Source organism: Physcomitrium patens, chromosome 5, assembly GCF_059467195.1.
Source record: "Physcomitrium patens ecotype Gransden chromosome 5, ASM5946719v1, whole genome shotgun sequence".
NCBI lineage: Eukaryota > Viridiplantae > Streptophyta > Bryopsida > Funariales > Funariaceae > Physcomitrium > Physcomitrium patens.
The window spans coordinates 9,625,194-9,639,130 of record NC_143414.1 but is presented as its reverse complement, the minus strand read 5'-3'; the positions used below and the strand labels follow the sequence as shown (position 1 = coordinate 9,639,130).

The following is a 13,937-nucleotide window of genomic DNA, read 5'->3' as shown; positions in this document are numbered from 1 at the left end:
TATAAAGTTGTTTTCCATAAGAATTTCTATATTGGTATTTTTTCATTGGCTTTTCTGTTTTCTATTAGATGTTTATTTATTTATTCTTCTACTTTGTTGCTCCCTATTATATTTTTTTAAAAAAATCAACTGTAATAAAATAAATAAATAAATAAATAAATAAATTTTTATTTTCAAAATATTATAATTTAAAGAATTAGACCTTTCAATTATAATATAATCAAGTAATACATTTAGCCAAAATCTTATTGGTAGTATTTATTCAAAATTTAAATAATATATATTCTTTCTATAAATAATAAAAATATTGTTAATTATATTAAAATTTATAATTAATAATACAATTTTTTTCTAAAAATCCCAAATAATTTTTGAATAAATAAATAAGTATATATATATATATATATATATATATATATATTTTATTTATTTATTAAGGGTGATAAAAGTAACTCAAAGAAAGATAGTTTAAGCATAAGAGGAGTTTAAGAAAAAACACAATATCTCAAAAAAATACAGTAAAGATTAAAAAATAAACACATACATAAACAAAAATCAATGTCACTCTCTAGATTTAAACCTTAGAGTCTCTGATGATTTTTTTTTTTTTATATTTATTTTATAAATTACTCTTGTCATGCAAAAATAGTCTCCCTACTAATCTAAATTGGTTTATTCTGTATATATGCACTTATTTTTCTAAATATAAAATAACTTTCTCAAGGAACAATTTGATCCACCTAGAAGCCCCTGAGTTTTGAGACAAGTAGAGATGAGTAGAACCCTCAATCCACTCGACTGTATTCATCTGCAAAATGAGTCTAGAAAAAGTTTCACAAAACTAAAAATCAAGTCACCAAAAGAATAAAAAAAAGTCGCAGGAAAAGTAGAGGAATGCAAGGGGAAATACTCGTGGAAAATGCGAATACACTTTTCTTTTTTTCTTTTTTTCTTTCCGTGCCATCCCTCGTGGCAATCCCCAACTATCCATTGGTTTTTTTCAAACGGTCTACTACAACGCAACTATCTCCCTCCCCCGCGCTTTCTCGCTATCACATCCTCCACCTCTGGCTCTGATCTGGCTCTGGCCTTCCTTGTGCTCGTGCTCCGCCTCGCCCGACTCTGTGTTGCCGATTTTCCGCAATGGCGTCTTCCGTGAGTTACTTTCCATACTCCTGCACGCTCCTCCTTCCACTTCTCTGTTTCTCTTTTGCTTCACTCTGCACTCAATTACTTCAGTTTAGTTCCTTGTGGTGTTTGCAACTTTTCTTAAAGGATTGCGTGCATGTTGCTGCTTTCACTACCTCGAGGACGTGCGGTGAGGATTAGGGTTCTGGACTATTGTGATTTGGTATGATCGGAGGTTTTGGTGAAGGAGAGTGGTGTATGGAGGAGTGACGCTGTGGTGTTTGTGTGGAATGGTGCAGGATTTGGATGGTTGTGCATGTTCTGAGCTGCCGTTGGAGATTATCGAGCGCGTTCTGTCGTTCTTGCCTGTGCATGATTTGTGTAGGTTTCGATCGGTCTGCAAGGAATGGAGGGAGCTTCTTTGTAAGCCGAGCTTTCATGACCTGTGTGAGGTGAATGGGAAAGATGATCGGTACTTGTTCGTGACGCGGGATTTGGACTGTGACGGGTGGAGCGTTGTGGACCCGGTTTTCAGGCGGACGGTTAGCTTCCTCGACTTGCATGACGAGCGATGGTATGCAATTGAGGTCGGCGAGTCCCTTGGAGGCTTTGACGAGGACTTTCTTGAGACTCAGTTGTCGGCCATGGATAATGGCCTTCTGTGTGAGATGAGTACATTGCGAGGCAGTGACGATGATCTTGCGTTGACGATCTCCGATCCTGTTGCCAACACGAGGATGACACTGCCAGCTCCCCCTGAGATTTTCTGTCTGGGGGCGTATCTCCCTTTAATACTCCCGTCAGTGGATATCGTTACCCGCAGCTACAAGGTTTTCCTTGTGAATAATCCTCGAGAACATAGTAGGGACCTCACCCGGGTGCATGTATACGAGACATTCAGCAACGAGTGGCGGGGACTCAGCAATCCAGCAAAGGAATTTGAGGAGTTGATTGCAGGTTCAGCTGTCATCCTGCAAGACGTTTTGTACATAGTTTTCCGTGACATTGCCAGGTGGCAGTTTGTACTGCTAAGCTATAAAATGCAGGAAGACGTATGGACAGAAGTTAGGCGAATCATCTGTCCTAGGAAGCCGCGACACCCCCAACTCGTTGTAAGAGGGCATCGACTGTTTATGAATTTATGGTCGGGCGGAACGTCTTCTTTACTGGAAGATTTGTCATTGTTCGAGATGATTGAAATCATGCCATCCGATAACTCTAGCAAGACAGTGGTCCAACTTACGTTTGCTCAGCTTCAGCAGATGTTTAGCGAGCAAGATTCAGATTTCTATATTGCTTACGGAGTTCCACGTTTTAATTCTAAAGGGTCTTACAGCTCTGTAATATTGATGTCATCTTTATCAGGAAAGTTGATAACTTTTGACTTGACGAGTAGGACGGTGGGTACAATACCTGCAAACCCTTTCATACAGGGTCCTTCGCTGGAGACCTACCCCTATTGTGACATGTATCGTGCGAAGAACATGAACCTTAGTTTGAGAAATCTATTATCATATGACTCGGTTGCAAGTGGTTGATCTGTATTGAGAGCTTTGCGTGGTAGAAAGTCTTGCAATTATTATCCTTTCATGACATCTACTAAGGAGAAGGCCGAAGCGCGGTTTATGAAAGCGATTGTATCTGCCACCTTTAATTACCCTCTTTGTTTACAGCATTCTACACTGTTACCGTTCGTCATAGTCGCTCTTGCAGAACATTTGCAGAGTTGGCTTCAGGTGTGTTCTTTATCCAACTCTAGGTTGATGTGAAGAAATATTGGAGATTTGTTTTTGATTGATTATGTTTCACTTTCGCCGTGAATTTATTGTTGCTGGCCGCATATGGTTCTAGCTGTGACGTAAAGGAATGTGTAGTTTAAGCTTCAAAATTTTGTCAAATGCGTTTCTCTGTCACGTGAGTCTTACCACCAGTCATAACGAAATGTGTTTTTTTTGTCAGTAGATAAGCGGGGTCAGCAGCATGTCGTTCAACAGAGACATTCATTAAAACACGGGACTAGCCTCGCCCTGTGATCTTCGAAGTACCTTCTGTAGGGGTGAAACTCTGACTGCTTGCCTGGGTCCAGACATCATTTCGTTTTGGCATTTGGAATCATCGCATGTTTCTGTAGATTCTAGCACAATTTATAGTTATATAGTTCTTCAATTAATTGCCAAGATATTTCTTTTCCTGCAATGAGTTCAGAATGTGGTCATAGTCTCCGAATGACTGCGAGAGCATTTTTCAGGTGTATTCTGTTGCATGGTTTTGTACTTGCCTGCTAACAGTTATGGAGCACTTAAGCCCTCAGGAGCATTGGACCGAAATTTTCAGATTCAGTATGTTATCGAGTCGATTTCCTTACATAACAATGCTTATAGAGTCTTCTTGGTGGACTTCTTGGGCTTCTAGATTCTTAGTGCGCACTAGATTTGATAAAATTTGGTTATGTTAATATTTTTGTAAGTTTTTTACTTTCTTGTTTTTTTTGTTGATTGGCCCATCAAATTTTACAACCACATTTTAATTCGTGATATATATATATATATATATTATGGATATTTAGACATTTATATTAAGATATTTTTTCAGTAGCCTGTCTATTAGATAGGTGTTGTATGGAACCATGAGTAGTGCCTTGAATTTTAAGATTGAGATCATCTCTCGTTGATATATATTGGGATTTTTCTAATGCATTTAATTGTCTACATTTGTTTTTTTGGGCTTACTAATCTGAATAGAAAACACGTTATATAATGCACTATTCAATTTAGTAATTTTTTGTTCTAGACACATTGTACAACAGAATGTAGTGGTAAGATTATTTGTTGATATGAATCTTTTTTCCTCCTAATAGATAGTTTTACAATTTAATGATAATAAAGTTTAAATGATTAATCTGAATGTTATAAAAAAGCAACAATTTTTATTTCATTCTTAATATTCAGAAAACATGCTGAAGTCTGAAAAATTATATTAAATATAAACAATTATATCCTTCAAAATATATTAGGAATCAATAATATCTAATTTTATGTGTATTTTGTAACATCAAAATTATATTGTTGTAGTGAATACTCAAACTTACTATGTTAATAGCATTTGTACAATGGTACTTGAAAAAGGAAAAAAAATATCTTCAAAATTAGAAAGTAGATTGTTAACTTTAGATAAAAAGGATATTTTTAAAAATAATAATTTTTTTGGTCCTCACTTGATGTATCAAAACTTTACTAAGAATATGTGTTTTTACTTAATAAATTTGAATTTTTTTAATCGTTTAAATATTTCATATTACACTTAAATAAAAGTATTGATATATTTTAATAAATTATACTACAATGTAACATATGAGTTTATAAAAGTATGTTAAATTTAGATATAATATTCAAATAGTCATTAATCTAAGATATATTTTAAAAGATTGATATATCTTACAATATGTTTATCTATGCATACATGAATACGAATAAAGTTTCTTATTATGTAGAGCCTTTAAGTAGCTGTTACTACCTTATAAACAGATTCAATATAACATGTACATATTTATATAATTATAATTTTTTTGTTAATATGTTTTGAATTTAATTTTAATTCAAAAATTAAATATAATAAAATCATATTTATGTGAATATAAGTATATCTTTGTTTTTAGAACATTTGATAGATTTAGGAAGAGTTCGATTTATTAAAATATGAATTATAAATAAATAAAAATAATATATATATATATATATATATATGTAAAAAATATCTATTTAAATTAAATTAAAAAATATTATAAACATAAATAAAGTAATTTAAGAAATACTTCTTGACATATGTTTTATAAAAGTTTCAATGTATAACTTAATGTTTATATATTGTTTTTGAAAATTGATAAAAAAATTTATAAAAATAATGCTTATCTATGATGTTTGTATTATTTTTAGAAACACATTTGGAAAGCAATTAATCTATTTGAATAAATGCACAAATAAAATAATTATAACTTTTAAACTTTACCATTATATATTTAAATTATCATTTCTATAAAAATGTTGATTTTAATTCAAAATCTAAAAGTCTATTTTTTACTTTTAATTTGTAAATTATTTTTTGTAATTATAATACTAAATTTGTATAATATAGTATTTATATAATATAATATAATACTTAAAAATTTATATATTATTTATAAATTTTTATATTATTGAAAATTCAATTAAATCTAATAATACTAATATATTAAGTTTGATGACAAATAAATTTAACTTAAAATAATGTACTTACTCTTTGTACTAAAAAAATAAATATATCATCTATTCTTAGTATATTATATTTATTTGATTTTATTTGTTCTAAAATCCATATAAATATAATTATTTATTTATTAAAGATGAATATTAATCAGCATAATTATAAAAATTCTAATTTTAATTTGGAATTATATTAGTTTAGCAAAGCTATTACTTTGTATACTGAATTTGCATAGAATAGATGTTAAAGATATGAATTTAGATAAAATTAAAAAATCAATATATGTATGTGCCATTGATAAAGAGAAAAGTAAGGAAAGAAAGAATAATTTTAAGTTTAAAAAAAATTTATAATTACCATTGTCATATACAAAGACTAGAAAGTCTTCAATTAAGACTCAAACACAAAAATAGTGTTGATAGAATCACTAAGGATGGTCTCACTATCAGCTCTATATATACTAGCTATCAAAAATGCCTTGTAGATCTACAAGATTCATAAGACTTATGATCCAAATGTCAAGTTGTAGGTTGTTTATAACATGACTTTTTAAAATAAAAAAATAAATTAATTGTAGAATAAGTTTTATTAGTCACATAACATATCTATAAGATCTAAAGTTGTAACATACATTTAGAAAACTTTCTCTAATTTTTTTAAAGAAAATTATCTACATAACATATTCTATCTATTTCTAACTCCTATTCACTTAAATACTTCTTTTATTCTTAAAGACAAGTTCTACAAAGATCAATCAAGTTATAATAGATCTTGAGTTCATACTTGATGTTTCAAAAAATATGTAGTCATTCACTTGTTTCCTAACTCCATGGCCTTAGTTCTTAATCTTCTTCAATCTTTAGTTGAAAACCAAAAAGTCTTCATTAATTCTTCCTTAAGACATTTTATGATTGAAGACATAAAATTATTTATGTATAAATAAAGTAGGAAGAAAGAACATAATAGAATCTTAATAGTAAATTTTCTATAATGATTCTTATTATAATATTTACTACATATGATTATAGATATTTATAGATATTTGTAAATATTTTATAATAAGTTTCTTTTATTAATATTTAATCTTAATAAATCTAGTTTGTTTTTAACTATCTTAACTACCTAAGGTGGCTTAACAACCTTATCTATTTATATTAACTATTTCTAACTTCTCTTTTTCTAATTTTTTTTGCATTAGCTCTAATTCTTTTTCTTTTAATTAATTTTACACCAATTCTTTTATTCTTCTTTTTTACTCTTTTTTATACCAAGTCTTTTCCTTCTTCTTTTAATTCTTTTTTATATCAAGTCTTTTTATTCTTCTTTTAATACTTTTTATACCAATTTTTTTAAAAATTATACTTTATAAGGGATGTAAAATTTATTATTTTATTTCTAGATTAGAGTTAATTGTTTTAGAATTAAAAATGTTTTTGAAGATAATTCTAAAATTAATAGGTGATAATCTAATAGATAGCCATATTTTCTAATAAATATATTTACAAAAGTATAATTAAATAGAATGAAGTAGAAATAAATTTAATTTTTAATATCTTATTGGAAGGCTTCTTATAAGCTTTGTAGATTTTGCATGTGTTTATAAGTAATTTATAGGTTGAAAACTTAGCCAATAATTTGGCCATATTTTGCACATTTAGCCATTTGTATTATAAATTAGCCATGTGGGGCACTGTCAAGGACAAGAACATGATAAAGACAAATAAACAAGTGAGAATTCTCTCAAAAAACAATGATAAAATAGAAATAACTTCATGTATATATAGATATATATATATATATATATATATATATATATATATATAAAGAAAGAAAGAAATTGCAATGGCTATTGCCAAAAGCCAAGAAAATTAGAGACCCTTGAAACTAGACTAGAAGCAAAAAAAGAGTTGACAAGAGTGAAAAAGGCTTCACTCTTGTCTCTACATATACTATCTTACTAGAGGCTACATGGCGACGTTTTATAGGACCTCCAATATGTGTTGACTTTGTAGGACACATGCCTTGACTTACAAGGCAAGTTTTTCTACGTGTGGGCCACATAGTTAGCTTAGTCTTCAAGCTAATAACATGTGTGGCACATGGCCAACTTGTTGATCACATTTTTAATCCCAAAAAGTCAATTAAAGACACTTATAAAGTCAAAGCAATGTCTATGAAGCTTCTAGGAAGCTAACATACTAAATACTATATAATTAACCTACTTTTACTTACTTCTACCTATTTGAATATGTAATTACTGGCTTACATGCATATGTTCGTGACATTGCCCCCCCCTTCTAAGGACGAGTTCAACGAGGAGCGGTCATCATATGTTGAGGAAATCTATGATGCGATGAATTATATTTGCCACATACTCTGATCTTTGTTCACTTCGAAGATGATTGATAGGGCCTCTCAACCATCGGTAGTGTCCCATACCAAGGCGAGAATTCCACATAGTTATTTAATTATTGTTGAGGCCTTCATAACTTCTTTCGAATAAGATATTTGGAACACCATTAGGAGTTGTTCCTACCAATCATTGTCACCAAACATATCATCCATGTAGAATGGTGGTTGTTTCTTTCGATAGACATCTGCATTGATCTTTTGTTGTTCTTGAGTTTCTTTTAACTGCGCCTTCATCGTTGCATGTAGCTCTGACAAATGAATTGCCAAATCTTTCGCAACAAGATTATCAACTTTTGAAAAGTCAAAAGTATCAAGTCGTGGATGATAACCATAATTAGCAAAGAAAGGTATTTATTTTGTAGAAGAATGTACCGTGTTATTAAAAACAAACTCTGCCAATGGTAAAAGAGTTGTCCAATCACCTTGTTGGTAGTTAACGGTACATCTTAAATACTGCTCCAAAACTTGATTAACATGCTCCGTTTGTCCATCAGTTTGAGGATGGAATACTGAAGATAGTTTTATATCCACTTTTAGAATCTTGAAAAGAGCCTGCCAAAATCTTGATACAAATTGAGTTCTCCTACCTGATATACTATCCTTGGGTAATCTATGATAGCGATAGATATTGTCAAGAAAGAACTTAGCTATTTCTTCACTTGTGATAGATTTTGTACATAGTACAAAATGTGCCATCTTAGTAAAACGATCCACTATCAAGAATATAGAGTCATAAGAACTTGAGATTCAAAAGTTCGTTATGAAATCCATAGAAATAGAAGACCATGGTTGTTCTAGAATGGATAATGGCTGAAGAAGTCCATAAGATCGATGACGAGAAGTTTTTGATCTCGAGCAATTATCATAAGATTGTACATAATCTTTGACTACTTTCTACATTTGTGGCCACCAAAAGTCCCTGGATATTAATTCCAAAGTTTTATTGTATCCAAAATGTCCTGCTGCTGGAAAGTCATGACGAGTTTGAAGAACATGTAATCAAACTTTACCTTCTGGAACATATAGGCATCCCTCAAAATATAGTAGATTCTTCTTGAATTCAAACTTGAAAGTATCATGAGACTTTGAAGGATTTCCCTTAATATCACGAATAAGAGGATGAGAAAATATACTTGACTGAACTTGCTTAATGAAAGTTGAATCAATAGTTAGTATTGATTTCATTGCTTGAAGATGAAGATGCTCTAGCTTCATAAAAATTGTTTGTTGTTGATCAAAAGGAGCATCTCCTTCCTTTGATGCAAGATAAGATCATCTAGAAAGTGCATCTGACAAACTTAATTGTTTTCTTAGTCTATAAGTGATCTTGAATTCAAATCTTGACAAAGACATACTCCAACGGACTTGGTGATGATTCAAAACACGTGCTGACATAAAATATTCAAGGTTCTTATGATCCGTATACACTATGACTAGGATAGAAGTACCTTCTAGATAATGGTGCCATTCTTGAAATGAATCCACGATTGCAAGAAGTTCTTTGTCGTGGATCTCGTAATTGATCTTGGCTGCTGAAAATTTTTTGGAATGAAAAGCTATTGGATGAAGTTTATCATTTGTTTCCATTTGTGATAATACGACACCCAAAGCAAAGTTTGATGCATCTGTTTTCATAAAAAATGGCTTAGAAAAGTCAACACGATACAAGATTGGTGCAAAAACAAAGGCTATCTTCAAAGCTTCAAATGCTACTTTTGCTTCTTGATTCCATTGAAGTTTGTCTTTACAAGTCAAACATGTAAGTGGAGCTGCAACTTGAGAGAAGTCTTTGATGAAGATCTGATAGTAGTTGGCATATCTCAAAAAGCATTGGATATTTCTTACCATTTTTGGGATCTTCCAATCTATAATAATTTGAACTTTCTTAGGATCCATCATAAGTCTATCATTTGAAATGATGTATCCTAAGAAGTCGACTTGATTAGTATGAAATATACACTTTTCTAACTTGGCATAGAGTCCTGCATCTCTTACTTTTTGTAATACTTGGCAAACCTGAAGTTCATATTCTTCTCAGTTCTTAGAATAGATTAAGATGTCGTTTAGGTAACAAACAATAAAATCATCTAAAAGCTCCCAAAAGACATCATTCATTAGATGTTGGAATGATGCTGGTGCATTTGTAAGTCTAAAAGGCATGACGTTGTATTCGAAATGTCCATACCTTGTTCGAAATGCAGTCTTCCATTCATCTCCTTTTTTGATGCGTACTAAATTATATGCTTTCCATAGATCTATTTTTGTATACATCTTAGCTTGATTCAACTGATCAAGAAGTCTAGATATCAAAGGTAGCGGATACTTGTTTTTGATAGTGATTTTGTTGAGTCCTCGATAATCAACATACATTCGCAATGATCCATCTTTTTTCTTTACAAATAAAATTGGAGCTTCTACTAGAGATTTGAAAAGGCGTATGAAGTTCTTGGCCAAATTCTCTTCAATATACTCCTTGAGTTCAGCCAACTCATTTTGAGATAAATTGTAGATTGGTCCAAATGGCATTTGTGCTTCTTCTTGAAGGTCAATTGAGTAGTCATAGGAACGATGTTCTGGAAGAGTATCCACATTTTTTTTTCTCAAATACATCTTAAAAATCTTCATATTGGCTTGGAATGCCACTTGAAGTCTTTCTACCAGTAGAAACAGGTGTGGCATAAATGACACAAGGTGATTCTTATTTTGCAGCATATAAGAAAGCTTTTGCACCTACAAATATAAGTTTCATTATACTAGACTTATGACTTTCTACTTGATTAACTACACTCTTAGTTATACTTTTAGAAAAGTCAAGACTACGAGAAGTCCAATCTATTTTAGGGTTATATTTTTCTAGCCATGATAAACCTAAAATGACTGAATTAGAAGGAGATCTAATGATATTAAATATTATAAAGCTACTATGACCATTAGTTACTATTTCTATAGGAAGCGTTTTATGAGTTACATCTCCTGAAGATAATGGACAACCATCTATGACTTCTACATGAACATGTTTAGTTTTCTTTACTAAAAATATGCTATGTCTTTTAGCAAATTTTTCATCTAAGAAATATGTTGAGGCTCTTGAATCTAGCAAGGTAGAGGCTTTGAGATGTTTAGGTCCTAGAATAACATTTATCGTAAAACATGGAGAGGGTTCTGAGGAGAGGATAGGACCTTCACTAGGCATTGTACAAGGTTCTAGCCGCACGGTCCCTATTGTAGCTGGACAAATTCATTTTTCTACATGCTATCTTCTTTGATCGCCGTACTCCTCATTTTATGGTTGCATCGCTTCTTTGGGCAATGAGCAATATGCTTAGGTTCTCTACAATATAAGTACAATCCTTTTTGCCGACGACCAGTCTTGTCTTGCTCAACAAGAGGTTTGAAATGTATTATATCAATTTGCATATCCTCTACTTCCGAATGTATGTGTTGAAGAGATGTTGATATTGCTATTGAATTATAGTTATGTTGACATCCACTTGTACGGTTCTCAGATCGGAATTCAAAAAGGTGATTGTAGCACTTCACAACAAAGTCAATTGCTTGACTCAATGTTTGAGGATCAGGTAAGTTGAGTATTAATTTTTTTACCTCATATTATAATCTGTAGAGAAATTGGCTAATAAGTGCAGCATCATCCCATTTGATATCAGTTACAAGTTGTCAAAATTGTGAAGCATACAACATTACTAATCAATTACTTTGTCGTAAAATATGAATCTTATTGGTTGCAACACGAATTACATCATGTTCTCTGTACATGGATCGAAACTCTGCCAAAAAAGCCTCTAGATTTTTCAACATTGAATCTTGTCATTCAAGAAAAGGTGAAAACTATGATATTGCTGAACTTGAAAGAAGCTTACCAATGAATCTAACTTGTGATCATGGAGTTGGATAGCTTTGGGATTGAAGTTCAATCACAAGTTGTACTTAATTGATAAATCCTCTAAATTTTGATCAAGTGCCATCAAACTTCTCGGGTAGGATAATTCTTAGTTCACTAACACTAGAAGGGTGTTCCACGATAGGAAGAGGAACATGATTTGGTATAGATGTTGAAGCAGTTCCAATCATTTCTATATCTTTACTTCCTGCCAATCTTGTTGCTCTTTGTGGTGGTAAATTGAGTTGATGCATCACAAGCATTAACTCCCTCAATTGCTCTTGCATTTGTGCTATTGCACTCTTCATTTTAGCAAGTTCTGCTATGATAAAACTTAGAAAAGAAAAGATGTCTAATATTGCTCAAGACAAATAGGAGAGAAGACTTGAGAACAAAGAAAATACTAAGGACAATATCAATTTAGAACACGGTAATCCACAACTTCTAATATGTTTATTTCTTATCAAGAAAAAGAGATAATCTACTCTTAATTAAGATTAGACAAAGCTCTGATATTGTAAGTGTACTCTTATCAATCTGTCAAGGACAAGAACATGATAAAGACAAATAAACAAGTGAGACTTCTCTCAAAGAACGATGATAAAATAGAAATAACTTCATGTATATATATATTAAGAAAGAAACTAGAATGGCTATTGCCAAAAGCCAAGAAAACTAGAGATCCTTGAAACTAAACTGGAAGCAAGAAAAGAGTTGACAAGAGTGAAAAAGGCTTCACTCTTGTCTCTATATATATTATCTTACTAGGGGCTACGTGGCTATGTTCTATAGGACCTCCAATATGTGTTGACTTTGTAGGACACATGCCTTGACTTACAAGGCAAGTTTTTCTATGTATGGGCCACATAGTTAGCTTGGTCTTCAAGCTAACAACATATGTGATACATGGCCAACTTGTTGACTACATTTTTAGTCCCAAAAAGTCAATTAAAGGCACCTATAAAGTCAAATGAGCATCTATGAAGCTTCTAGAAAGCTAACATACCAAATACTATAGAATTAACCTACTTTTATTTACTTCTACCTATTTATACATATAATTACTGGCTTACATGTGTATGTCCGTGACAGGCACATGTAAAAAAAATTCTTGTAAATTGGACATGTATCTTCTAAGTTGGACATATGTCATATGGCTTATAAGACATTATTTTATAGTTCTTTGGCAAATAGTATATGTAAAGACAAGAGTAAGGCCATCCTCACTCTTGTAAATACTTTTTTTGTGCTTTATGTTGGTTAAAGACTTTCTAGTTGAATTATATTTGGCAATAGCTATTCTAATTTCAATTCTATATCTATCTTTTAGTTGTTTATTTTCTCTCTTTTGATGATATAATAGCAACTTGTTATTTTTAGATTCTTTTTGTAATTCATGGTCTTAATAACAGTTATCCATCAATAACTTCTACTAGAATTGGTCCAATTTTCTTTAAGAGTATTAATATTTGTTGCAATTCAAAGTCTTTGTATATAAAATACATTGAAATTATAATTTTTAAAAGGTCTTGAGTTGAAAATTAATGATTTGAAGTTTTAAAAAATATGAGAAGTTAAAAACAAGATCTAAGATTTGATAGAAGCATGGTATTTGTATTTGATAGATATGGTTTAGAATTTTCCATTTATAAGGTCTCTATGATCTCTTTTTTTGTTATTATTATTTATATATGAGTTTTTGTTCTTTGCCTTGAATCTACTTGATTTGAAGCAACATCATTGTATCTTTTGATTTTCTTTTCTATAATAAAAAAACTAATTTTTATATTATTATTTATAATTTTTTTTATATTAATTGTTTAAATTAAATTGTATCAATTGCATAGGTTTTTCCTTGATATATAAATATTTGAAGACTTTAAAGTTATTGTGATTACTTTGTTTTTTCTTCTCTAACCATAATTTTGTTCTTAATGTCTTTTATAGAATTGATTGTACCATGCAATTGCTTGAGTAATAAATTATTGTAATAAATAAAAATTGATATTTTCAACAATAAATATTTGATATTATCTTCTAAGCTATATCAAAAGTAAATTATAAAAGACTTATTGTTCTAATCTAGATAATAAGCAAGTTAAAATTTTGTAGCATAAATAACAAAAAAATATGACTATTATTGCAAAGACTAGAATTTTGTTTATACAAATATAGTAAAAAATATTTTTAAAATTAATTTTAGTATATATAAATATAAATTTATTTTTCTATTATAACATAAAACATAAAAAAATCTAAA

At 30.7% G+C, this 13,937-nt stretch overlaps 1 protein-coding gene across 4 annotated transcripts; it reads left to right on the top strand.

Moving 5' to 3' along the window:
• The first annotated feature begins 1,025 nt into the window (after positions 1-1,025).
• LOC112282110 (uncharacterized) lies at positions 1,026-3,635 on the top strand. 4 transcript variants are annotated; one of them, XM_090250435.1, is made up of 3 exons: positions 1,026-1,155; positions 1,428-2,864; positions 3,091-3,635. In XM_090250435.1, the coding sequence occupies exons 1-2, from the start codon at positions 1,144-1,146 to the stop codon at positions 2,664-2,666; spliced, it is 1,251 nt and encodes a 416-aa protein (XP_090106561.1). In that variant the 5' UTR covers positions 1,026-1,143; the 3' UTR covers positions 2,667-2,864; positions 3,091-3,635. The 4 variants fall into 4 exon arrangements, with proteins under 4 accessions (XP_090106561.1, XP_024375105.1, XP_090106560.1 ...); XM_024519337.3 differs by having other exon boundaries at positions 3,088-3,635; XM_090250434.1 differs by lacking the exon at positions 1,026-1,155 and adding an exon at positions 1,164-1,318.
• Positions 3,636-13,937: the final 10,302 nt, after the last annotated feature.

Coding starts and splice junctions, on each gene's coding strand:
- LOC112282110 (XM_090250434.1), top strand. CDS start 1,286: ATGTTGCTGCTTTCACTACCTCGAGGACGTGCG. Junction 1,319..1,427: donor CACTACCTCGAGGACGTGCG/GTGAGGATTAGG, acceptor GGAATGGTGCAG/GATTTGGATGGTTGTGCATG.